The following is a 26,722-nucleotide window of genomic DNA, read 5'->3' as shown; positions in this document are numbered from 1 at the left end:
TATAGTTGGCATACAATAATAAATTAGCATAGGCAGCAGCTGATCTTGGCCTACACAAGAGTTTCATGAGGCCCGGAACCAATACAAGAGCACCAATCAACCACATCCACAAATAACATACCCAAATGACAGTCTCGGCAGGCACTAGCACTCTGCTAAAGTGAATCTTGCTCTGTAGGGTCAGCCCCTGTACAATATAGCTCCTCTACTATACTCACAGCCAGTCCTCACAACCAATCAGACTGAAAGTCAATTCCTCCCACTGATGTGCCAACAGTGACTAAGGCTCAACTACAACAGGGAGGCACATACAACCCATACATGGGACACATGTGGAGCACCCTGCTCAAGAGACCAGAAATACTGCACTACTGGGCCCCACAGGACACTTATTACATAAGGCTACTCTACTAAGTCCGGGAGACATAGTAGATCTATCTACCCAATACATAGAAATAAACACAGAGAGGCAGCCAAAATGAGGAGACAAAGAAACATGTCCAAAATGGACAAAACATGTCCAGAACAGAACAAAGCTCCAGAAAAACAACTAAACAAAAAAGAAACAAACAATCTAACAGATATAGAGCTCAAAACACTGCTTATAAGGATACTCAATGATCTCAGTGATAGAAAACGTATGATCTTAGTGATAGAAAACACAAAAATGGAGATAGAAAACATAAAAAAGAACCAGTCACAACTGAAGAATACTGAATAACTGAAATGAAGAATATATTAGAGGGAATCAACAGTAGAGTACATGAAGCAGAGGATCGAATCAGCGATTTAAAAGATAAGGTAGCAGAAAAGACCCCATCAGAACAGCAATGAGAAAAAATAATAATAAAAAAAAATGATAGTTTAAGGGGCCTCTGGGACAGCAGCAAGTGTAACAACATTCGTATCTTAGGGATACCAGAAGGAGACGAGAGAGAGCAAGGAATTGAAAACCTATTTCAAGAAATGATGCTGAAAAATTTCCCTGACCTGGCTAAAGAAATAGACATATAAGCCCAGAAAGTGCAGAGTTCCAAACAAGATGAACCCAATGAGGCTCACACTGACACATCATAATTAAAATGTCAAAGGTTAAAGACAGAGAGAGAATCTTAAAAGCAGTAAAAGAAAAGCAATTAGGTACTTACAAGGGAGCTCCCATAAAACGGTCAGTTGATTTCTCCACAGAAACTTTGCAGGCCAGAAGGGATTGGCACAAAATATTCAAAGTGATGAAAAGCAGGGACCTACAACCAAGATTACTCTACTCAGCAAAGCTATCACTTAGAATAGAAGGAAAGATAAAGAGCTTCCCATACAAGAAAAAGCTAAAGGAGTTCATCACCAAGCCTGTATTACAAGAAAAGTTAATGGGATTTCTTTTAGAAGAGGAAGGAAAAAAAATAAAAAGATAAAATAATAAATAATAAAAGTAAATAAATAATTAAAAAATATTTTTTAAAAAATAATAAATATATAAATAATAAAAAAGTTCATACCAAAAATATGAATCCATTTAATAGTAAATGGATTAAATGCTCTAACCAAAACACATATGGTGGCTGAATAGATGCTGTCTACAAGAGACTCATTTCAGATTGAAAAACATACAAATTGAAAGTAAAGGGATGGAAAAAGATATTTCATGAAAATGGAAACAAATGAAGGGAGAGTAGCCATATTTATATCAGACAAAATAGGCTTTATTATTATTTTTTAATTAAAAAGACTTTTTGCCTTCTTTTTAAATTAAATTTATTGAGGTGACATTGCTTAATAAAATTATATAGGTTTCAAGTGTGCAATTCAATAGTATATTATCTGTACATTGCATTTTGTGTTTACCACCCAAAGTCAGATCTCCTTTTGTCACTAAAAGTTTTACTCTTAACTATTTCTCTTCTTTCTGCCTTTCCAACAAATGCTATAGCAAGAGACGAAGAAGGACCCAGCATTTTCACTTCTGGGTATTTATCCAAAGAAACTCAAAACACTAATTCAAAAATACATCCATATGTTTATTGCAGCATTATTTACAATAGCCAAGATACAGAAGCAACTAAGTGTCTTTCAGTAGATGAATGGATAAAGAAGTGGTACATATATACAATGGATACTACTTAGCCATAAAAAGAATGAAATCTTGCCATCTGCAACAATATGGATGGACTTAGCATTGTGCTAAGTGAAATAAGATAGATGGAGAAAGACAAACATCATATGATTTCGCTTATATGTGGAATCTAAAAAACATAGTAAAGGAACAAACAAAGCAGAAACAGTCATAGTAAAAGAGAACATTTTTTTGGTTGCAAATGAGAGAGGGAGTTGGGAGGAATGGGGGAAAATGGGGAAGGGATTGAGAAGTACAAATTGGTAGTTACAAAATAGTCATGGGGATGTAAAGTACAGCATAAGAAATATAATCAATAATATTATACTAACTATGTAAGGTGTCAGGTGAGTACTAGACTTATCAGGTGCATCATCTTGTAAGTTATATGAATGTTTAGCCACTATGTTTTACACCCGAAACTAATGTAATATTGTATGTCAACTTTAATTGAAACATAAAAAATAATTTTCAAAAAGTAGTTTCTCATTCCTTTGTACTTCTTTGAGGATTAGTATAAATATTTAAAAGTATGTTCATTGGCCATCTGTATTATGTCTTTATATTATTCATGTATTTTGCACATTTTTATTTTTAGTGTTTTTTATTATTGATTATAGGAGATAATTCTATAGTAAGGATCATTAACTTTTTCCATTTTTTTCTTGTGGTAAAACACACATAAAATTTGCCATCTTAACCATTTTTAAGTGTACAGTTCAGTGGTATTAAATACATTATGTTATTCAACCATTACCACCATCCATCTCCATAACTTTTTTCACCTGAAACTGAAACTCTATGTCCGTTATATATTAACTCCTCATTCTCTCTTCTTTCTAGCCTCTGGAAATCATAATTCTACTTTCTGTTTCTATATTTTGACTACTCTAAATACTTCATATAAGTGGAATTATATAATATGTGTCTTTTTGTGACTAGCTTATTTCAGTTAGCATTATGTTCTCATGGTTCATTCACACTGTAGCACACTGCAGAATTTCCTCCCCTTTTAAGGCTGAATAATATTCTACAATATACATATACCATATTTTGTTTATTTATTCATCTGTTGATGGACATTTGGGTAGCTTCCACATTTTAGTTATTGTAAATAATACTGCTATGAATGTGGGTGTACAAGTATCTGTATGTGTCCTGGCTTTCAGATCTTTTAGATATATACCCAGAAGTGGAATTGCTGGATCATATGGTAATTCTATTTTTAATTTTTTGAGGACTCACCATGCTGTTTACATTCCCACCAACAGTAAACTAATGTTCCAATTTTTCCACATCCTTGCCAACACTTGTTGATTTGTGTTATTTCGATAGTAGCCACTCATGTGGGTGTGATGTGTTTTTTCATTATAGTTTTGATTTATATTTCTATAGTGATTAGTGATGTTGAGCATCTTTTCATGTTCTTATTGGCCACTCGTATATCTTCTTTGGAGAACTGTCTATTCAAGTCTTTGCCCAGTTTTCAATTTTTTGTTGTTGTTGAATTTTAAGAGTTCTTTATACATTCTGGATATTAATCTCTTATCAGGTACATAATTTGTAAATATTTTCTCCCCATTCTGTGGGTTGCCATTTTTCTCTGTTGTGTCTTTTAATGCACAAAATTTTAAAATTTTCATGAAATCCAATTTGTCTATTTTTACTTTGTTACCTGTGCCTTTTGTTTTGTACCCAAGAGATCATTGTCAAATCCAATGTCATGAAGCTTTTGTCTTACATTTTTATTAAGAGTTTTAGGTCTTAGATTTAGATCTTCAAACCATTTTGCGTTAATTTTTTTTTTAAATTGCCTACAGCACCTGGCATTCCTAGGTGATCTCCCATCCAAGTACTAACCAGGCTCGACCCTGCTTAGCTTCTGAGATCAGATGAGATCAGGCACGTTCAGGGTGGCATGGCCACGGCATTAGGTAAGGCTACAACCTCATTCTTTTGCACATGGATATACAATTTTCCCAGCACCATTTGTTGAAAAGACTATCCTTTCTTTCTTGAATGGTCTTGTCACACTTGTCAAAAATTATTTGACCATAAATGTGAGCGTTTATTTATGGATGACTCTTTATTCTATTCCATTGGTCTATATGTCTGTCTTTATGCCACACTGTTTTGATTACTATGGTTTTATTGATTTCTAACTTTATCCAATTGTGGTTGTCAAGGATAGGTCGTATATCTATCTTTTTATACCTATTGAGACTTAATTTGTGGATTACCATATAGTCTGTCCTTGAAATGTCCCATGTTCAAATAGTTAAATTATTTTTTTTTCTTTTTTGTTTCAAAAATGTTTTGCATTGTCAATTGTCTTTTAATTTTCTTATGACCTTTTTTTTGATATAGTCACATCTATTGGCTCTTTAATTATTGTCAATTTTTAAATATTGTCAATTTTTAAATATTGTCAATTAGTTAAATATTGTCAATTTTTCTAGATTTTTCTTCTATTCAGAAACATAGTATCTTTCTTATGTCTATTTGTTAGATCCTCTTAGAGGTTTCCTTTGTATAGCTTTTGCACAGGTCTTCTGAGGGTAATTCTTTTGTTGTTTTATGTCTAGATGCCTATTTGCGATAATGTATCCGGAATGGGTGATGGGATGTTCCAGAGTATTATCTAAGGCCTTCCGAACCTATCCCTCTTCAATCTCTAGTCCTTGGCTTTGAAACTCCAGTCACAGTACTCATCATCCACTTACTTGAGAAAGAAGTTCAGACCTAGGATTTTAGATCTTGATTGTTAAAATTTTACATGATAGACATTCTTTCAGACATTACTTTTGACATATTCATTAGGTCCTAAACACGTATGTGAAGTTATTTACTTAATGCTATAGTTAAATAGTTTGGTTCCTATGCTCAGTGCCAGTCATTTACTATTATAACTTTTCTACTTTAGTTCTTGATTTCTTAATTGAATGGAAGAGTCTTGAAACATTTAGTGCAGCCAGCCTGGTGTTACTTCCTATGATAGTAACAGAATTAGAGACTTGTAGTGAGCTCCCATTCCCAGTTCATCTCTCCTTTAGGGCATAGTAAAGATTATGTTTTCTTCACCCTTGCAGATAGGTGGGCCACATGATTATTCTGCCCAATGAAATATGAGCTAAAGTGATGTCCAGTAAAAAGCTTATTCATAATTCTTTAGTCTCTCTCTATGCTGCAGTGAATGAAGGGGACATTTGTTCTAGTTAATGAAGCTACATTATAATAGTGCCTCTGTTAGACTGGGTCCCTGAGTGATGACGTGGAGCAGAGCCCCTCTGTCAACCTGCCAACATAATTGTTGGATTAAAACCACTGAGATTTGAGTAATTTTCTAACTGCAGCACAACTGAGTCCATCCATACATAGTAGTTCATTTCTACTTTTTGGGGAAAGAGAGGTGGGAGGTGGGGTGAGCTAGATGCTAACATTACCTTTTTCCTTATTATTGTAGTTCAAACCTAAAATATGTCCAGACATAGTTTCAGTTTTTTTTCTTTTCAATACAGCAAAAAATTATTGCTTCTGTTTCTTATTGTTTTGAATTTCCTTGCACTATTGTCATCTCTCATCATTTTCTATTTTTGGACATTTTAATCTCCATTCTGGAAAGCTTATTAAGCTTTTTCACCCCTACCTCACATGTATGATAATCTATAGATTGGTTCTGGTTTTAAGACTCCAAAGCAGTTTTTAATTATGCTATGGTATTTTTGGTTTCCTTGAAATATTTCATTCTTATACATCTCATGGCATCCTTTGTATATACATGTCAGCCTGTTTTCAAATTCTGACTTTCTCTTTTACACAGGCTAGGTCTTATACCCTATCCCAAAACATATTCTTTGATTTTCTGGTTTCTGCAATAGATGATTTGCAGAGGGTGAGTCTGTGTCTTCTGGGTGGTGTTTTCTACATCCCATCTGTCAGTATATTTTCTCCCCCTATTTACTTAGCTTTTATTGTTGTTTTTTTAAAAATTTTCTATTTATCCATCTTCTAATAAGAAAACAGACATTAAGTTTATATTTGCTCAGAGACAAATGCAGATGGCTCTTGACTTATGCTTGTTATTTTCTTGTTTGTATCTTCAACTAATGTGCACAAGGTCCAATTTTCTTTACTAGTTTCTAGTAAGCATGTATATAAGTATAGATTGTGGGACTGTGGGAGGAATATATATATTTTTTGTGTTAAGACTATTGATAGCAAGAGGCAGAATTATCTAATCTAAACCAGCTAAAGCAAAGAAAAGGAATCTGTTGGCTCACACAGCTGGGAAGAAAACACATGTCAAGTGAGTTTCAGGCATGAACAGATCTAATGCTTTCTCTCCTGTGCCCACTGGTTATTTCTCTTATTTTTTTTTCTTATGGCAGATGACCTTCCATGTGGTAGAGAAAAGGGGCTTTGGTGTCAGGGATAAGGCCACAGAATGCTGAAGATATACAGTATCTTAGTCAATTATTCTAAAAGAAAAGAGAGAGGCTTTCTCCAATCCCAGCATATGTATATACTACCTCAGGAAAGGATTCCCATTCACCTAGCATAGGCTATGTGCCTGCTTCTTGGACCAATTCAAATGGCAAGGTGATGGGGTGCTGCCTTTGGCCAGGCCTGAGTCATATTCCTACCTCTGTGGGGTGTTTGGAAGTCTTACCCAACTTTCATGGAATGAAGAAGAGGCCTTTATCCCCAAGAAAGAGGTGGGGTTAGGGCATATATTATACCAGAAAAATAGAGGAAGGGAGGCTAGACTGTAAAACATACTGGGGCTCACTACATACCTGTAGTTTCATTTTCAGTCATTCTGATCAATGGGAAACACAAAAAATTAAACTCCCAGGTACACACTACTAAGAGTGTTACTCTTATCAACAGTATTGCACTTTTTAAGGTGCGGCGAGTCTTATCAATCCACACTCCCCACTCCCTTCTCTCACCCTCCGCACCCCACCTACTAATAAGATAGATTATTCTAAGTCCTAACTGAGGAGCAAAGCGATTTTAATGGAGAAGAGGACATGAGGTATCAGAGCATTATCCTTTTGGTGTTCTTTCTGGAAGTTCCACTGTTATTTTGTGTAGTTTCCTTAATATCTAGGCAAACCTCATCCTCTCATACTGTAGGGGCAAATTTAAGTTAAAAAGAAAGACAGTTAAAAAAAGGAAAGATGATTCCTTTTAGCCTTGTGAGGCCAACCTAGTCTTCAACCTTTAGAACATTCCAGGGCTCTCAGGGACATACCTCATTTCATAGCTTTGGTTTACCTACAGATGCTTGACCATGACCATGACCTGACCATGATGTATGATGAAACTGGAAGGGTATGCAGTGGCCAGGTCATGGGGGAACCACTACCTGTAGTCATACTGAGGAGCTTGAACTACCTTAAGGTAATGATGTGGCATCGAGAGGTCTTAGAGGAATAAAATGTGTAGTTTGCTTTTTTGGGCCTACTGCTGTGGTCTGGTACTTTGATCTTGATGAACTATGCTTTAAAAGAAAAGTATTTTAATTTATCTGCCTTGGATATTTGTTACTGTACTCTTATAACACAATCATCTATGGATCCATAAATCTTTGTGTAATATGATACAAACATGCCCAGCACGGTGGGAGACGGGCAAAAGAGAAAGGACTGTCTGGATTATCATCCAAATCCCCATGTTATGGTAGATTAACAGGTAGACTGTGGACTAGGCAGAAGGCTGAGAAGTGGAAGGGAGTGGCCAGTGACAGGAAAATGCATGATGATTTTGGGATTCTGTGAAGGATCCAGAGGGAACAAGCTAAATTGGAACCAAATGCTAAAGTTAAGACAAAACATTTATTTAATTAATTATTTAAAGATATTATAATTTACAGAGCTAGTGAGGTGATTATTGATGTTTCAAGTTTATACACACAGTATGAATACGTATTTTAAGTTGAGGGCCACATACCTGGAAAACTAGGTTGGCATTTTCATGCATTCCAAATATTTCTGGGTCATCTATTAAAGGCAGATTCTCAATGTAGTCTTTAAATTCTTGTAGGCTGTCAGCCAAGGGTGCAAAATAGATGCCTGTTATTGAAAACGCAGAAGGCAAATATGTCTTAGATAGACTAGCTTTGTACCGTCAAATTTGGTACTTCCCTGCCTGGTTCAATGGTGCCTATAATCAACTGCCTCACATGGAGACAAGGACTGTTTTCCCCAAGCCCCCATGTTCTGTTTAGCTCTTTACCTTTTCTTGAGGCTTTAAGCATCTGATTGGTGTCCTAACCTTTCAGATTGTCTCCTCCAGAACATTTTAAGTATTCTAGACTCCAGGAATGTGTTGCTGAAAGGCATGCCCTGTTAAGGGGCCCAAATTTATATAACTTTGAAAACATATTTAGACAAGACACAACCCATTTTAGAAAAGAAATAATTCAAAGTGGTTAGTGCACAATAAATACCTTTGTGCTGTTACAACCAAACCAGTTTTGAATGTGGGCAAGCATGGGGATAGAGTGGACATGGGGACTGGGTGGTGAGGACTGGACACAGAGAACCCTTGGATGGAAAACTGACAGATGCTGTCAACAGCTCTTAGAAAAGGTCTCTATAATGTTGAAAAGTCATTCACCTGATTCAGAATATTTGTAATTCTCTTCTAATGTTTCCGGAGAAAAAAATCTTTTTAAGATAGTACGAAGACATCTTTGATCCCAGGTGTCTGTAACTCTACCACCATACGTAATTTCACCTGAAAAGGAGTTTTGCATTTTAAAACATATTGTTTATTTTTTATTGATATAAATGTCCCAATTCTAATAGGTTTATTTATATACACATTTATTTGGTACTGAAAGTAGAAGTGGCAAAATAGAGTTTCCTTCTATTACCTCCCCAAAAGAGAATAAAAATCAAGTTTTTAAAAAAGCAGAAAAAAATCTAGTATATGTACTCTATGTTAATTAGTTTGATTTTTCCAAATAACTGAAACTAAAGCCATTGAGCTTTGTTTACATATTTCTTCTTTCTTCCTGTTTTTTTTTTTTTTTGCTTCGAAATATTGATTTTGAGTCTCTTCTTCTTATTGACTGCAGTGTTCTAAAACATACATACTTTTCATGAAACATTGCTTTTGGTGGGGGGAGGAATGATTAAAATGAAGTGAAAACATTTACAACAAGGTGTCTAAACTCCATACATATCTTATACATTATTGATATTAAGCTAGAGAGGAAAGATAGATTCAAGGTAAAAGTGACAACTTGCCTCACAGAAATTATGTTATGGGGAATTAAACTTATTGGTATCCTATCTTTCCACAGAGAGCTACTTTCAGCATGCTCCACTGTCATCCCAAAATTACAAGAGTGATATGCATTCTGCATTGGAATGCTATCTACTGCTGATATAATTCTTTGGAAAAATTCCAGATCCATCGCTACAATTCACTATTCAATACTGTAATGTTCCTAGAAGGAATTTACTGATGATACTGACATCGTCAATTTCTGAATCTTTTAACTGTTAATTCATTCTCATCTTCATCTCTTCCATTATGTCAGGAAGAAAGTTTTTTCATTTTTTTTCAAGCTGACATAATTGGTTAAGGGAAAGTTATTTCAGTCTTTGGAATTTCAATAATTTATCTCCTCTAAGATAGCAATGTCCTTACTGCACCCCCTGTAGGGACACTTATCTTCCCTCTCCTGTTGAAGCACCTCTGGTCAGTTTGGATCAGCCATTCAGGGAAAAGGGAGGGGAAATAGGTACCAGGAATGATGGTCAAGCAGCTGAGGCCCTCTATTAGTAATTCTAAGAGGGAATGAAGAAGAGATGCTGATGTACTTTCCTGGGAATATTCTTCGGTCACCTTCTAGGAAGTCTTGGAACACAAAATTGGGTTAAATCTTTGTTGTCAGTCCATTTAGTCTTGGCCTAACTTGAAGCTACTCTTGGATCCTTGGAGCTAGATGGAAATATCAAGCTCAGATTTCTCCAATTACATGATGGTGTCTGAGAAAGGAAGATGGCTGGGAAAACTCAGACTCCAATAGTCAGTCAGTGATGAGAGGAAAGAGTTACCGCAAAGTATAATATTCTAAAAAGAATTCCAAACTAAAAGTTTCAAACTAAAATATCTGCATTTTGAGAAGAGCGTAGAAACATTTTCCTTACAAATCAGCAGACTTTGTGCTTCTCCACTAAGATTTAGCTTTACTCTTTTCTTGGATCACTCCTTGGATCACAAGGAGCTCTACCATTTTGATTCAGGGCAGATGACTCACTTTTAGTCTCACTTTTAGGAAGGAGTCTTCTGGGTTGGTCTTCCTAGAAGAGGGGTCTTGGGAAGGGAGTGTCCACCCAGGCCCACCACCTGTCCTGGCACCAGCACCACAGATCCTGTTGTGGTAGTTTCCCCTTCTATTCCTTTCCTGTTCCCATGGGCTGGCTTGGGGATGGCCCGCTACAAACTGGATAAGCCTTGGGTTTGACTTTGTCCTTGCCCACTTTCAGCTCAGATCTGTCTCATGGGCTTAGCCTACACAAAACCTTAATTCTAAATAACTTCCCATATTAAAACCTCCTCAATATCTCTGTTTATTCTCTCCCGTCTGGTCTCCCCTCCCCCCCCGACCCCATATTGCTAATATCCTCTTGTTCAATCCTTCATCTTGCATTTATTATAGCTTTATAAATTTTGTACCTCTTGCCAGCCTAAAAGACTATAATTGCCAACCATTGCTTATAAGGAAGAGCCAAAACTTATTAACAATACACACAGGTCTTTCAGGATGTGTTCTCAGCTTATTGTTTTAGTTTTGTGGAAGATAAAGCTCCTCTCTATTACACATCCCCTCTTCATACTATAGTTAAGCCCTACTGAACTACTCACGATAACTAGTCATGCCACCCTCAACATTAGGGGCTTTAAGCATCATTTTTCTCTTTGCCCAGTGTGCTCTCCAGCCTCCTCTCCTGGTGAGCCCATCTCACTGTTCAGCACCCAGCTCAATTGTTGCATCCCATGGGAACTTACCCATATTCCTCTAGACAGTGTGAGTTGGTCCTTCTGAATTCCCACAGCATTGTGCATACATTTCTATTTTAGTAATTATCATAACATATTACAATTTATTCATTATCTCCACTCTCCGCCCCATGAGTTTTTGGTAAGCAAGAACTATGTTATCTTTGTATTTGCAGCAACTATCATCATAGTAGTACTAATCAGTATTTTCTGGATTAATCCATAAGTGACTGCCTAAAATTCCATCATTAGCAAATATCAATTAGCATTGCCTTTTTACACCTATCTTTTAAAAAGCATCCTTAATGAGCTATAATTTAAAAATCATAACATTCACATAAAATTATATATGAATTAAAATGTATAATATATGTATTAATATATAATTAAAATGTATAGTTCACTAGCTTTTAGTAAATATGTGAAGTTGTGCAACCATCACAAAAATGTAATTTTAAACAATATCAGTTCCCAAAAGAGATCTTGTGCTCATTTCTACATCTGTCCCATGCAGCCACTACTACTGTCTGTGTGTAGACTTGGTTTTCCAGAAATTTTATATTAATGGAATCATACAACATGGTATTTTGCATCTGGCTTCTTTTACTTAGCATAAAGTTTTTGAGGTTTATCCATGTCGTAGCATGTCTCAGTACTTTATTCCTTTTTATGGCTGAATAATATCTTATTGTATGGATATACCACATTTTATTCATGTATTCACCAGTTGATAGGCATTCAGGTTGTTTCTACTTCTTGGTTATTATGAATAATGCTGTCGTGAACATTGTTTACAGGTTTTTTTGTGCATACATGTTTTCATTTTTCCTGAATAATACATTGAGTGGAATTTCTGGGTCATATGGTAAGTCTATTTAAAAAAATTTCTAGAGGCTGGCTCCATAGTGTAGTGGTTAGCACATCTGTTTACACGCAGAAGTTCCTGGGTTTGCGCCCAGGTGGAGCCATGGACCATACCTCGGGTGCACCAGGCCCCGGGTGTGCCAGGGCCCAAGTGCACTCTGTGAGCATGTGGGAGGAGATGCCCTGCCTTCAGAGGTCCAGTTCTTAAGGGGAGATGGCAACATCTGTAGGTCAGGGATGAAAGTGGGAGGGAGGAATTAAAGAGGAGAAAAAAAAAATTTCCAAAGCTGTGGCATCACTTTACATTGCTACCAGCAATGTATGGAAATTCCAATTTCTCTCTGTCATTACCAACACTTGTTACTATCTGTCTTTTTTATTATAGCCATCCTAGTGGGTGTGAAGTTGTTTTAATTTTCATTTTCCTAATGACTGTGAATTTTTTCATGTGATTATTGGGCATTTATATTTCTTTGGTGAAATGTGTATTTGAAACCTTTGCTCATTGTTTTTTTATTACGTCATTTTTCTTCTTACTATTGAGTTGTAAGAATTCTTTACATATTTTGTATACAACTGTTTTATCAGATATATGATTTGCAAATATTTTCTCTCAGTCCATGGCTTTCCTTTTTCATTTCCTTGATATTTGTTGAAATGCAAAAGTTTTTAATGTTGATAGTCCATTTTATTATTTTTTCTTTTATTGCTTGTGCTTTTTGCATCATTTAAGAAGTCATTGCCTAATCCAAGTTTACAAAGATTTACTTCTATGCTTTCTTCTAAGAGTTTTACAGTTTTAGCTCTTACAATTAGATATATCGCTCATTTTGAATTAATTTTTGTGTAAGGACTCAAATTCATTCTCTTGCAGATGGATAGCTAATTGTCTCAGAATCAGTTGTTAAAAGACTATCTTCTCCATCATTGTGGATAATTGTTCTGGAACATTTGTTGAAAATCAGTTGACCATAAATATAAAGAGTTTACTTCTGGATTATCAGTTCTGTTCCATTGATTTACATGTGTATTCTCATGTCAGTACTACACTATCTTGATTATTGTAGCTTTGCAGAAGTTTTGAAATTGGGAAAAGTAACTCTTTTACATTTTTTTTTTCAAGATTGTTTTTGCTACTTGGAGCCTTTTGCATTTCCATACAAATTTTATTATCAGCTTGCCAATTTCTGCAAAATTGCCAGATGAGATTTTGATAGAGATAGTGTTAAATATAAAGATGAGTCTGGGGAATATTGCCATTTTAATAATATTATGTCTCTCAATTCATGAGCATGCCACACCTCTCCATTTATTCAGATCATCTTTAATATTTTTCAGCAAAGCTTTTCAGCTTTCAATGCGAGTCTGCACTTTTGTTAAATTTTATTCTTTTTGATGTTAAGTATTTTATTCTTTTTGATGTTATTGTGAATGGAAATTAAAAAAATATTTTCCAATTATTCATTGCTAGTGTATAGAAATGCAGTTGATTTTTACGTATAGATCTTATATCCCATACCTTGCTGAACTCATTTGTTATCATTTTGTGTGTGTGCAGTGTGTGTGTGTGTGTGTGTGTGTGTATGTGCGTGAATTTAGACTTTCTTGGAATTTTCTATACACAAGATCATGTCATCGGCATATAAAGACAGCTTTATTTCTACCATTTTAATCTGGGTGATTTTATATCTTTTCCTTGTCTAATTTCCCTGGCTAGAACCTCCAAGACAATGTTGAATATAGAAGTAGTAAGAGTGAATATATCTTCATCTTGTTCCTTTCTATTCTTTTAAAAACATAGTCACTTCCACGGCATTAGAAATTGAGGTAATCTGAAAATTCAAGCATTCTAGGAGTGGAGGAAAGGAGAGAAAAACTAGGAAGTGGAAAATTCAGGGTGAGTAGAAGGTGCCAGCGAACAAGTCTTCCCATAGTACCATTTCGTTAAGTAATCTTGGCTGCACTGGAGTGGCTGGGGGCAGAAGTATAACATAGTCTTCCAAATCCATGCCCACCCTCTCATCTTTCTTGGTCCACCCTGAGGATCAGTTCTCATCCATTTTCACTGTTATTTTATTATCCTCTGCTCAAACATGTTCCAAGGTTTCATTTGCCTTTCAAGGCTCTAGATCACCTCACACTTCTCTGCTGTTCCACATCTCCCTTATTTGCCAACAAGAACCACCCGTTCCCTTTCTGTCTTCCAGAGCTCTCTATTTTCTCCACTTCCCAGTGTAAATCTCTTCAGTATTTGGACCTACATGGTCCAAACCGGATCGAATTTTGGCCGTAAGATCCCATGTGGTTATGCTATTTGTTAGAAATTTTAATTCCTGAAATATTTCTCCCTTTTTCACAACCACATCTGACTCAACAGTTCTCTACAGTTAATGTTCCTATTCTTTTGAATTTAAGAGCACAAACCCTGGGGGCTAGAATGCCTGGGTTTAAATCTTGGCTCCGCCACTTGTAAACAGTATGCTTCAGTTTTCTTATGTGTAAAATAGACATATAATAGTCCTCATCTTACAGGTTTGTTGTGAAAATTAAATCTGCTAATTCATTGGAAGTGCTTAAAATAATTGTCGGTATATAGTGAGAGCTATATAAGTTTTTGCCATTATTATTTGGGGGAACATCTACCCCATTTTTCTATGTGTAAATATTCTTATGATATTCTGATCATGGTCTTATCTTCACAAAGGGAATATCAGAAGTCATTACCACCATCATTAAACATTGGGGAGGACATCATCTTTGTATGGGCCAGGTGAGTATAAACCAATAGCTGTGTGTGGCACATAGCCGGATGCCCTCGCCTTGTGCGCATACTGACCGGTTATATAAATCAGTGCATCCCAGGGAATCTTTCCTTCTTGACAGTAAAGGTTGAGGTTCAGTAAAGCGCATTCCCTGTCACTGTCATTAAATTCATAGCAGATATTCCAACCAAGGGGGCCAAACTTTTTTCTCTCCTGGAATGGAAAATGAAAACCTTCTTAAATAAAATTTGTTAAAATTAGTTTTGTATAAAATATTGAAAATGAAAAGGTTTTTATAGAAGTTAGGCAGCCTCATTCTGTAAAATCAGTTAAAGCTACACAGTTCAACTACAGCTAGACTTTCACATTTGCTCCCATTAAACAAGGAGCATCTCTTCATCTAGTACTGGTCCCTCTCCAATATTTCTAAAAGAAAATTTGATATTACTGGAAATGTGATAAACCTGTCAAAGAACATTTGTTTTTCCTAGTAAAATAAAATGTTTCCCCATCAAAATAGGTAACCCCCCCCAAAACTCACCTAGAGTCTTATGTTATAAAAATACTAACACTAATCATCCTTCTGGTGGAGAGAGCTATCCCCTACTGTTCTAAGGAGACTGCTCATCACTCAGGCTCTTCAGTCATGCCATGCTGTTCTGGCTACATACTGACTTCTCTATAGTGACGTTTAGAAAGAAAACTGATACACGGAAGCATATCCTTGTTTCATGACTTCCTATAATGAAATCTGTCCCTCTTTTGTTTTCTCTTTATTCCATCTTAATTTCTTAAGTCTAAACTGTGTTCTCTCTTCTTGATCTCAGAATTTCTCTAGATCTTAAACCATGTCTTCATTTCAGTTGCTTTTATTAAAAAAAGGACCTTACACTCAGAGCCCCTAATCTCAACCTCTTGGATCTCCTGTTGGACCCTGTTTACTTATCCCATATCTTGCATCTTTAATCTTTGTTTCTTCTACATAGACTACACACATTTGAAAACCAGGCAACCAGTCTAACCAAGATGTCATCTAAAGATAGGTAGTTGAAGAGTCAGAATTCAAGTACAAGGCCTCAGGATGGATACCAGATTGCAGCAGTGAGGTTTGAACAGAGGAAAGTGAAAGTAGTGCTGAGTTGAAGGTCATCTTTCAGAAGAATTGGGGCTCCAGTCACAGCTGTGAAGGGTGGTACACCCTCTCAAATAGGAATAGGTGAGAGTGAAATTACTGCAGGAAAAACGAGGACTTGATGACTGACATGATATATATGTGTAAAGAAGGAAGAAAAAAATAATCCTGAAATTTTGGTTGTAGGTGACTGACAGATGGGGCCATGATTTCAGAAGTAGGTTCTGGAGGAGAAGCAGATTTTGGGGAATAAGGCATAGCTGAGATCAGTTTTGAGCTTCTGAGTTTGACCTACTGCATTCATCCAGGTGATAGTGTTTTGTAGCCGGATCAGAATAGAGCAGGAAGGCGAGGCTGTGAGATACTGAGTCCAGTGGAGCACAGAGATCAGCAACTGAGTTAAAACTACATGGGTTCAGACACAGAATGAGGCCCTCAGTGTTTCACAATGCTATTTGTAAGCTTTCATCTAATTCTTACTTTTTAAAATTTTAACAAAACACACTTTCTTGTTTCTATTAAAAAGCAGAACTGGGTGTACCTGAATTATTGCATGGAAGAAACAAATGCCAAATATTATTTGTCTCCATTTTCTTCCAAGGATATTTTCTTCAAAAAATGAAGGCATCATTTCAGTAAATGCTCGTCTGATATTCGCACGTAAGCCTTTTGGAGGCTCATTGGTTACCTGGATTTAGATGGAACATACGTGGCAGAAAGGGTGACTTTATAGATTTTCATTATTTCTGAATAACACATATAAACTGAAGCCATTGAGAAAATGTAGGTAACCAATGCCCATGGGACATTCCCGGCATGTTGGTGCCTGCTCTGTGTCTTGCTCAGCCTCAGTCCTGGGAGAGCAGAGCCTGGTAGGGTCAGACCTATAGTGGGTAAACCACCTGCACAAGAACCTCAGATACTTCCATCTGGTGTCTATTTTTCTAAACATGTGCCAGAAAGTATGTTCAAGTCTTCTGCAGTGGATCTTCTTCTGCATGGGGCCTGAGCTCCTTGGATCTCTTGGATCTCATCATGGGGCATCATTCACACTTTGCCCTGATGCCATGGGGTAGAACAAGGCAGGGGGCAGGGGAAGAGGCTTTCCTTGTGATTGATCATCCCTGGGTGAACATATGCAAAGGCTTCTCACATACTGGAAACTTCTGGCACTGAAATTCAGCAGCCTGTAGGTCTTCCTGTCTCTCAAATGCTGAAACATTCCCTTAACTTTGGGAGAGATTCTGTTCTCAACACTCTGCAACCTTGACATTTTCGGTAGAGAGTAAGAGGGTAAGAGTTGAATGTATCAGGACTAGGGCATGTAAGGATGGGCAGTGCCTTGGGAAACAGTTTCCCTGCTCACTATCAGATGAAGAGATACCCCCATCTCTCCACCTGGGTTGCACAGACATTGACAAGGTCCTGCATGGGGCCTGAGCTCCTTGGATCTCTTGGGTGAACACTCTGAGGCCAATCGCTCCACATTGTTCCAATCATGTGCATACATTACCTTGACAGAATTTTGAAGAACTGTAACAGGAAATGTATTACTAGGCATGGAACTTAAAAAAAGTCGAAAACTGTCCTGGATAACAACATCTGTTTAAAATAAAGACAAAACAATAGAAAAAGAAAATGCTTAAGTCTTAATAATACTTTTCTATAAGAAGTAATTATTATAGGGTAGCAAAAATTGCTGTAAGCTTTGTTTATAGACTAGTTTATCTATTTTAAGTATGCTGTAAAATGGAGGTGGGGAATCTTTACAAAAACTCTTCGTGCAGGAGAGTCTGGCAGTCTAGATGCTGATACACTTGAGTAAAGAAATTAGAGGCATGTTAATTCTCAACACTTGATGGAGATGTTAAGGGCCTTCTCTCCGAAATGGGGAAAACTTTCAATTAAAAAAGAGGACAGTTACTGGCAGTCCATTTATGCTCATGAAATTTTTTTTTTTAATTATTCAAGTTAAGTTAAATTGCATGAATATTGTCAGAAAGCCCTATGGAGAAAAAAGGGGTTTCTTTCTTCTGCAGAGAAGTTGCAAAGGGAACCAAGGGAATGTAACATCAAGAAGTTAAGTCAATATATTTACTTTCTGAGCTGTGGACAGAGAACCTAAGAAATAATGAGCTCTATTCTAGGTTCAAAAGGCCAAAGCAATGTTGGGAAAATCATCATTCCCATCACAGGAAGACATAGGCATCATCCAAGGATGAATTTTTTTCCCCCCATGGTACAAAAGTATTTAATAAGTGCCACATCAGTACAGAAAACATAGTCTATACCTCATTATTTCAATTTTGAAAAACTGTAACAGGAAATGTTACAGAATTGGCACGGAACTTAAAATTTATTATTCCATAGCCCATCTTTTACAGAATTGCTAAATGAAAAGTTAGCAGAGATTCTTATTTTTACTTAAAAGAATCCAAGGTACACATTGGGAATTGAATTGCTATGTTTTTTTCTTCTTTTTTAGAGACGTGACCATTATTGACCATGTTTTCTGGTCAATAATGTTCTATCAAACATTGTATTAAGCCAAGGTATTAAGTCAAAGCGGACAGATGGCTAACAAAGCTGTTTGCTGTTTCCTATTCCTGCTGAGCTAGACCAGTAGAACATTGCCTTGGTAAGAAGACTTTGACAGAAAGAAGGAATTGCAGAGCTCTAATCCCAACAGAAAACCTAATGAACTGATTTATACAGAATGGGTTTTAAGCAAACCTGCACAAACACTTAACATGCTAGAAGAAAAGGACACCTTTTAGTCTACTCCCAGCATAAGCACACATTCATTAGTGCCCTGTAAAATAGGAACACCAACATAGAAAGAATTTTTGCTTTCATAGCAGTAACAACTGAAAAACACACAGCATATAATACTTTGATCACTAAGTAGGTAATATGGAAATTCCAAGATTATATCCACTAGATTAGCCTGAGTATTCATTTTTAAAAATATTTTTTGAAAAATGCTTCAAAGAGAGTTCTAAAAACAGGGGGGCTACATCAGGACCAGCAGAAGACATAATGATACAAGGACTAAAAATTTAAGACTAGGAGTTGATTTTAACATGTAGCTTTTAGATAAAGGACAATCTTTCTCAGCTGATTCCTATAGCCAAGACTAGCTATCTATAGCCAAGACAGGAGCTCCAGAAATCTCAAGACAGGCTGCTGGCTTGAGTAACACTCTAGATAAATCCTCCCAAATAGTCAAGGATGACTTTCTTGGCATTGATTTTTAAGTACACATATATTATGGTGTTTCTCCAACATGCCAGACTTGCCCTCTCCCTGGGCCTTTGTACTAGCTGTTCCTCCTGTCCAGAATGTTTCTTCCTTTGATTTTCTCACTTTATTCAAGTCTTGGTCAAATGTCACCTTCTCAACAAGGTCTACCCAGACTATACCATTTAAAATTGCTAGCTACCCTTTCTTCCTACCTGCATTTCATCTTGATCTTTCTGATTCTCCTTACTCTCCTATTAGATGTTTTTTTTTTCATATAGTTTTATTGTCTCTCTACCCTCATAGAAAATAAGCTCGACGAGGGCAGATATTTTCCCTCATACTTGTTCTCTTATAATTGCTAAAGCATCAAGAACCTTAACTTTCATAGACATCATAGAAGTTTAGAGCTGGAATGGAACCTTAGAAATCATCTTAGTATGGGACTTCTAGCAATGATGCAATGCAGTCAATTTTATAGCTGGGGAAACTGAGGCCCAGAGCAGAGCTGTGATACGTACAGTTAGGAAGTGGTGGGGGCAGAACTCCACTTGGTCTTAAAATTTCAAGTCCAGAGTTTTTGTTTCTTTTTTTCCTTCCTTCATTTTCTCCTTTCAGCTTATTACTTGAATGTATTTTATTTTATACTAGTTCAAGTTAGACATCAGAACTCAAATGTTTAAGTTAATAAATGATTGTAACAAGGGCCAGAGGAGGATTTTTCTATCCACTTAAGCTTTACTGAGCTACAATCACTTAAAACCCATCAACAACTGCTGCTGGCTTCCATAGCCCACCCACCCTTGAAGAACTGGCACATGCACTTATCCTGGTCATCATGAAACTTAACCCCATCTCCATATTCTGAAGGTTCATGTAGTACCACTGCTTTTTAGATGCATTCCCTAGCATTTTTCCTTAATTATAATCCTAATCATCAGGATCCCTAAACAGTAGTGAAGGCCTTCTTGTCATTTTTCTTTAATCATTTAAATGGAATTAAGCCACAAGCTCAACTGGAAGCAGGACATCTCTTAACTGCACTGCAGAAGAGTGGAAAGAGTGGGGATTCTGGACAGTAGATTCAAATGACTCTTTATCCTTGTTAGCAGCAGCTTGTGGAAGGCAGGGCAAGGGGGAATCAGGAAGTGAGGGGTCTTTAGGGGAAAGCTGTGAAGCTGGCAATCAGAGCAGGCTGGCCACTCTGTAAATGAGCAGCTCTTCACCTTAATAGGTAAGTAAAGTCTCTTGTAAGACCAGTAGCATAACCTTCACCTTCCCAGAAAGCTTTCTGTGGTCAGGGCACAAAGGAAGACAACAGAGAGAGGGCTCTGGATATCCTACGTAGGTGGTTCTCTCCCATGGCCTCCTGGCAGAGCAGTGAAATGGGGCCTACCCTGTTTATTACCAATAACATAGCTCCTATGGTTTCAATTGTTTTTATACTAACATTTAAAAATAAATAGATTCTAACTCTACTTCTTATCTCTTTGCAGTCCATTATACTTTCTTGAGTAAGAAAAAATGCGGCGATATTATAATTAGTGGTAGCAACTATGAATAATACTGGGCATATCCGGGGTGGGGGGTGGGGAGGAGGGGGAGTGTGGCCATGAGGCACAATGTGATGGTTAGTTGTCATGTGAGTTAACAGAGGTTACAAAGTGGTAAAACACTACTTCTCTCAGTCTATAGTGAAAGGTTTAATTTCCTTCTTTGTCCTAAGTTCATATTTCTACTTCTTCTCATGCCTATATAAAATCTATTTGACTTCAAAAGGCTTCCAATAGAAGGCAACATGAAACAGAAATGACCCAGTGGATCGAACTCTCAACCTGGAATTGAAGACCTTTTTTTTGAATCTGGGCTGTGTAACTTAACTCAATCTCTCTACGTCTCAAATTTCTTCTCTTTAGTATGGGGAAATACAATGCCTACAATAAATATTTATCATAAGAATTGGATTCAACAAGAAAGTCTATATAAAATGGTATTATTATGCAAATGCTATGAGTTCAACATACTTGAATCTGTGAAGGTTTTAATTAGCTCTTCCATTGCCAACATCCAAGAAACAGCAAGATGACAGTTTTGCAAAAATACCCAGTTTCCTAATTTCATTGCATCTTTGATCATTCTTTCAGCAATGGGTCCTTGTCCTTGCCCCAGTGAAATTGATTGCACCCTGAGTTGAACGACAATAAAATGCTGTTTAATGGTTTTTTAAGCAATGCAATTATTAAGAAATTTAAATATCATAGATTGATGCCTAGAACTAGCACACATTTAAAATCCTCAATCTGATAGATGTGCAAATGTTTTTTTCTTGTTTTTTTAAAAAACATTTTTACTATAACACACATACGAAAAAGTGCACAAAAACAAATATATAGCTCTATGAATTATCACAAATGAACATCTGTGGTTGAGAAGAGATCTTTGCCAACACTCCAGATACATCTATGCCCCTTTCCACTCCAATCCTTTCTCCCTTTCCTTCTTCCCAAAGATACCCATTATCTTGACTTCCAACACCATAAATAAGTTTTTAAAAACAAAAAAAATTAAAGTTTAACATATATATAGAAAAATCACACAAGTCATTAATGTATGGCTTACTGGATTCTCCTAAGGTGAATATACACATGTACCACCACTTAGGACAAAAAAAAAGAACCAGCATCCTTCCAGTTAGTATCCTTCTTCATTCTCAAGGGTAACAACTATTTTGAATTCTAACACCATAGATTAATTTTGCTTGTTTTTGAATTTTATATAAGTGGAATCTTAGAGTATATACATTTTTGTATTTGGCGTATTTCATTCAACATTATTTATTTAGATTAATTTATATTATTGTGTGTTATTGTGTTAATTTTTACTGCTGTATAATATTCTACTGTGTGATTATACCGTAGTTTATTCATCTATTCTTCTCCTGATGGACATTTGGTTTATTGGTTCTTGGCTATTACATACAATGCTGCAATAAGCATTCTCAAACGTCTTTGGGTATACATGTGCACTCCATTTTGTGTATATTCCTAGGAGTGGAACTGCTGTTTGACAGAGTATGTGCATGTTTAACTTTTTCTAATGTGAAAATGTTTTCCAAAGTGATGACACCATTCCACACTTCCACCAGTAGTAGATGAGAGTACATGTTTTTCTATATCTTTGCTAACACCTGGTAAATGTATAGTGGTATTTCATCGAAGTTTTAAATTGTTTCCCCTTTTCATAGGTTTATTTATTGGCCATTTGGTTATTCCCTTTTATATCTCCCCTCCTTCTCCCCTTTCTTCTATTGGGTCACCTACTCATCTTTTTCTTTTTGATTTCTAAGTGTTCTCTTTTTATTGTCACCACAGTTTTGCCTTTTCCAGGATGACGTATAGTTGGAATCATACAGTATATAAACCTTTCGGATTGGTTTCTTTCACTTAGTAATATGCGTTTAAAGTTCCTTTGTGTCTTTTCATGGCTCGATAGCTCCTTTCTTTTTAGCACTGACTAATACTTTATTGTACCTCAGTTTATTTACACATTCACCTACTGAAGGGCATCTTGGTTGCTTTCAAGTTTTGGCAGTTATGAATAAAGCTGCTGTAAACATCCGTGTGCAGGTTTTTTTGTGGATATAAGTTTTCAACTCCTTGGATAAATACTAGGGAGTGTGATTGCTAGATAGAATGATAACAGTGTGTTTAGTTTTTAAAGAAAACACCAAAGTGTCTTCAAAGTGGCTATACCATTTTGCATTTCCACCAGCAATGAATGAGAGTTCTCGTTGTTATTATATGTTAATACCATCGGTTTTTATGTCTTGTTACCTTGCTCAATCCATTAAAAAAATTTTAAAATACCTTTAGCAGAGTAAAAGAATGTCCTATTTCTGGTTTTATCTTTCTAAGAAATGATTTCCAGATTCTTAGTTTACTAGGACATTTTTTTTCCATGAACCATGTTGAATTTTAACAACTGCCTTTTCTGTATCTGTTGAGATAGTTTTCTCCTTTACTTAAAGGAGTTTTCTCCCTTAATCTTTTAAAGAGGTGAATTACATTAATTTATTTTCAATATTTTAACCATCCTTGCATTTCTGGAATAAACCCAGAATTCTGGGGAGATTTTAAATAATGAATTCAATTAAAAAATATTGGTCTATTTAGATACTGTAATCATTCTTATTAGTTTTTTTTAAGTTGTGTTTTTTGAGAAATTTTTCCATTTCATTAAACTTTTAAAATTCATTGGTGGAGCTTTTTAAAAAAATAATATGCTCTTGTAATCATTTTAATGTCCCTGATTTGTAGTGATAGTCTCTTATTCATACATGATATGTTTTTTTTTGTTTGTTTTTTGGATCTCCTCTCAATCTCTCTCAGCAATTTCAGCTAGGATTTATGTTTTACTAAACTTAAAAAAAAAAAACCAAAACTTCTAGTCTTTTAGATCTTATCTATTTTATTAATTTCTGCTCTTTTTTCCTTTTATTAGAGTTTGATCTTTAACTTTTAGATTGCCTTTTGTCTAAGAATACACACATTCAAACCTGTAAACTTCCCTCTCATACTAGCTTAGGTGCATTTGACAAGTTTTGATATATTTTCACCATTATTCTGCTTAGTGTATTTTGAATTTCCATTTCCATTTCATCTTTGCCTGAAAATGGCTTAATCTTAGTTTCATTTTTAAAGGAATTTTTGACAAATAAAATTTTACATAGATAGTAGTTACTTTTAGTACTTTGAATATACATCTTCTGGCTTTCATTGTTTCTGCAGAGAAATCAGTCGACAGCAATCTTGTATCTTTGAAGGTAATCTGTTTTTAAAATATTTTCTTTGTTTTTGTCTTTTCTGCAGTTTACTGTGATGGGTCTAGATAGATTTTTTTTTTTTTTTTGGTATATCATGCTTGGGATTGGTCGAGTTTGTTTAAACCGAGGATTGATTTTTTTTTTGTCAGTTTTGGAAAATTCTCAGCCATTATTTATTGAAATACTACTTTGCACTCTTCTCTGTCTCTTATTCTCTTCTGCCTTTTCCCTTGTTTAGTTTCTGCATGCTTTTTACTCATCAAATTGATCTACTGAATTCTTAATTTTAGGAACATCTTTCAGTTCTAGGAATTTATGTTTAAATAATTCCAGTTTTCTGCAATTTTCTCAATCTTTCATTTCTTTGAACATTTTAAATGTTATTTAAAAATCAGTCTCATGTATTTATTACCAGGAGACCCTCTACCCTGTTCCTGTTGCATATTGTTTTTCTTATTTTTTAAACATCTTTTTCTGGTCTTCTCATGTATCTGTTTTTATTTTATTTTGTGTCTAGGATTTTGTGTTCCTCCAGGCAAAATTTATATCTTCTTAGAGTCAGCTAGAGATACTAGTAATCACAAGTCACCTTAACCTCTTCAACAAGTAGTCTATATCTTACTTGGTCTTATGACTTGATGCATCTCTTTAGAGTGTTAACCCATAGTAATGGGGGTTTACCAGCTTCCTCTGTAGTTGGCTCTCAGCTCCAATTTTGTCACTTTTATCCCATTAATCACTCAAAAGTTCTGTTCAGCTTCTCAGCATCTTTGACTCTTCTTCTGATGCCTCTCCCTGAGTGTGGGCTCACTGTGCTGGGTTTTCTTCTTATCTTGAATATTCCTCACTACTTTATTTGTTCTCCAAACATTTAAGCATTTAAAAACATATACTTTGTCCAGAGTTTTTAGCTGTTCTTAGTGGAAATATTAGTCTGAGTTCTTAGTTTGACATAACTGGAACCAGAAATCCATAAATATGAGTAAATTTAATACTAAGTGCCTCATTACTACAACTCACTTGTTTTTGATATGTAATATTATTTTTGTCATTTACTTCCACTTATTGAAAATTTTGCATTATGATTTCCCTTTAACAGATGAGTTGTTCAGAAGAGCAATTAAAAAAATTCCAGATATTAAAAAATTCTTTTAAGATTGATTTCTAAGATTTATTGTGGTCAGAGAATAAGTTTGTCTTCTTTTTGAAATATATGTCTTTCTTAGCACATGGTTAATTCTTATCAAAGTTCCGTGCGTACTTGAAGATTTTGCATTTGTTCTATTTGTCAAGTGTAAAGATCAAGGTTGTTAATTACACTATCAATTTAATTGGCTGAATATTTTATATTCTTACCAATTTGTAACTTTTCGTGTTTCACAGTAGTTTCTATGAGAGATGTGTTAAAATTTCCACATTAATGCTGATTTACCAATTTCACCTTACCTCAAAATTTCTTGTTTTTGCTTTATATATTTCAAACTTTGTGCGTTGTGTACCATTTTACAATTGGTGTTTCCTGTTTGTGGGTTTTCTGTATATCATAAAATTTTCCTTTTTATCTCCAATATGTACATTTTTGCCTTATATTTTATTTTGTGATATGCACTGGAACTGTGAACAGCTTTCTTTTGTTTAGTATTTGCATAGTGTATCTTTTGCATCTCTTTATTTTCTACCTCCGGGTCCTATTTTTGTGTTGTAAACTAAGTAGCATATAGTTTAATGATTTTTTGAAAATCCTATTTGATCATTTTTATCTTTGCGCAGGTGACACATTTACATTTATTTAGGTATTTGGATGAATTAGTACTCTTTGGTTTGACCTCTTGATTTACTATGTTTTATCTTCGAATTTATTTTTCTTCTTTCCTATCTAATGTTAGGTTAGAATATTGCACTATACATTTTTTGTCTTTCTGCTGGTTTGGAAGCTATCGATTATCTATTATTTTAATGCTGTCCCTTAAAATTCCAACATGTCCATTCAACCACAAAACTTTCTAAGGCAATACAATTATTCTGTACTTCTTTTTTCCTGTTGAATACAGCAAGAACTTAGCATATATTAACTGTTAATATCCCTCCCCATTTTCTGATTGTTATCTTGAATTCTTTTGCCTTTAATAGTTGCTGTAAAATATTTAAGACATACAAAAGCTAAAGCTAATATAATAAGTATCCATGTACCCACAACCCAGCTTAAGAAATAAAATATCATCTACATAATCTGAACCTGCAGTGTGCCTCTCCCTATTCACTTCTCTCTCATTACTCAACCTTCACTTTCCAAGGTCACTGCTATCCAGGATTTAATATAATTTACCTACCTTTCTTTATACTGCTATTATAAAAATATGAATTTCTAAATAACATGTTTTAAAATTTTGCACATTTTATCGTACTTCTCCAATATTATATACCTTTTCTGCAACTTTTTGCTCAATATTAGTTTGTATGACTCATCCATATTAATATACATAGTTACAGTATATTCATTTGAAAGGCTATATTGTATTGTATTCAATTTTATGAATATATCGTAATTTATATAATCATTTTCTAGATGGAAATTTTGGTTGTTTCCAGTGTTTTTGGTTATTATAAACAATGTTTTTTACAAATGTTCTTGACATGGCTCCTTACACATATGTGACTGATTTTGTTCTAGGATGCAAATTCAGTAGGGAATTGTTGGCATATAGGGGATGCCATCTTCAACTTCTATATACTGTCAATTACTCTTCAAAGTGATTTTAACCAATTTT

The 26,722-nt window shown here is 35.4% G+C and overlaps 1 protein-coding gene and 1 pseudogene across 1 annotated transcript in view; both read right to left on the bottom strand.

Annotated features, from left to right (window-relative positions):
• DNAH6 (dynein axonemal heavy chain 6) overlaps nucleotides 1-26,722 on the bottom strand; it is a 236,789-nt gene that overhangs the window by 18,893 nt on the left and 191,174 nt on the right. Inside the window, exons 64-69 of the mRNA XM_039852518.1 lie at nucleotides 21,157-21,317; nucleotides 17,406-17,494; nucleotides 16,434-16,580; nucleotides 14,835-14,973; nucleotides 8,738-8,857; nucleotides 8,069-8,190 (exon numbers count right to left, since the gene is read on the bottom strand). Coding sequence (XP_039708452.1) covers nucleotides 8,069-8,190; nucleotides 8,738-8,857; nucleotides 14,835-14,973; nucleotides 16,434-16,580; nucleotides 17,406-17,494; nucleotides 21,157-21,317 — 778 coding nt within the window. The remainder of the gene's footprint in view (nucleotides 1-8,068; nucleotides 8,191-8,737; nucleotides 8,858-14,834; nucleotides 14,974-16,433; nucleotides 16,581-17,405; nucleotides 17,495-21,156; nucleotides 21,318-26,722) is intronic.
• Nucleotides 3,925-4,043, bottom strand: LOC120594641 (uncharacterized; annotated as a pseudogene).

The sequence above is a fragment of the Pteropus medius genome, unplaced genomic scaffold (genome assembly GCF_902729225.1).
Source record: "Pteropus medius unplaced genomic scaffold, Ma_sr-lr_union100, whole genome shotgun sequence".
Lineage (NCBI taxonomy): Eukaryota > Metazoa > Chordata > Mammalia > Chiroptera > Pteropodidae > Pteropus > Pteropus medius.
Note: the sequence above shows the minus strand (reverse complement) of the source record. Positions and strands in the feature narration are given on the sequence as shown.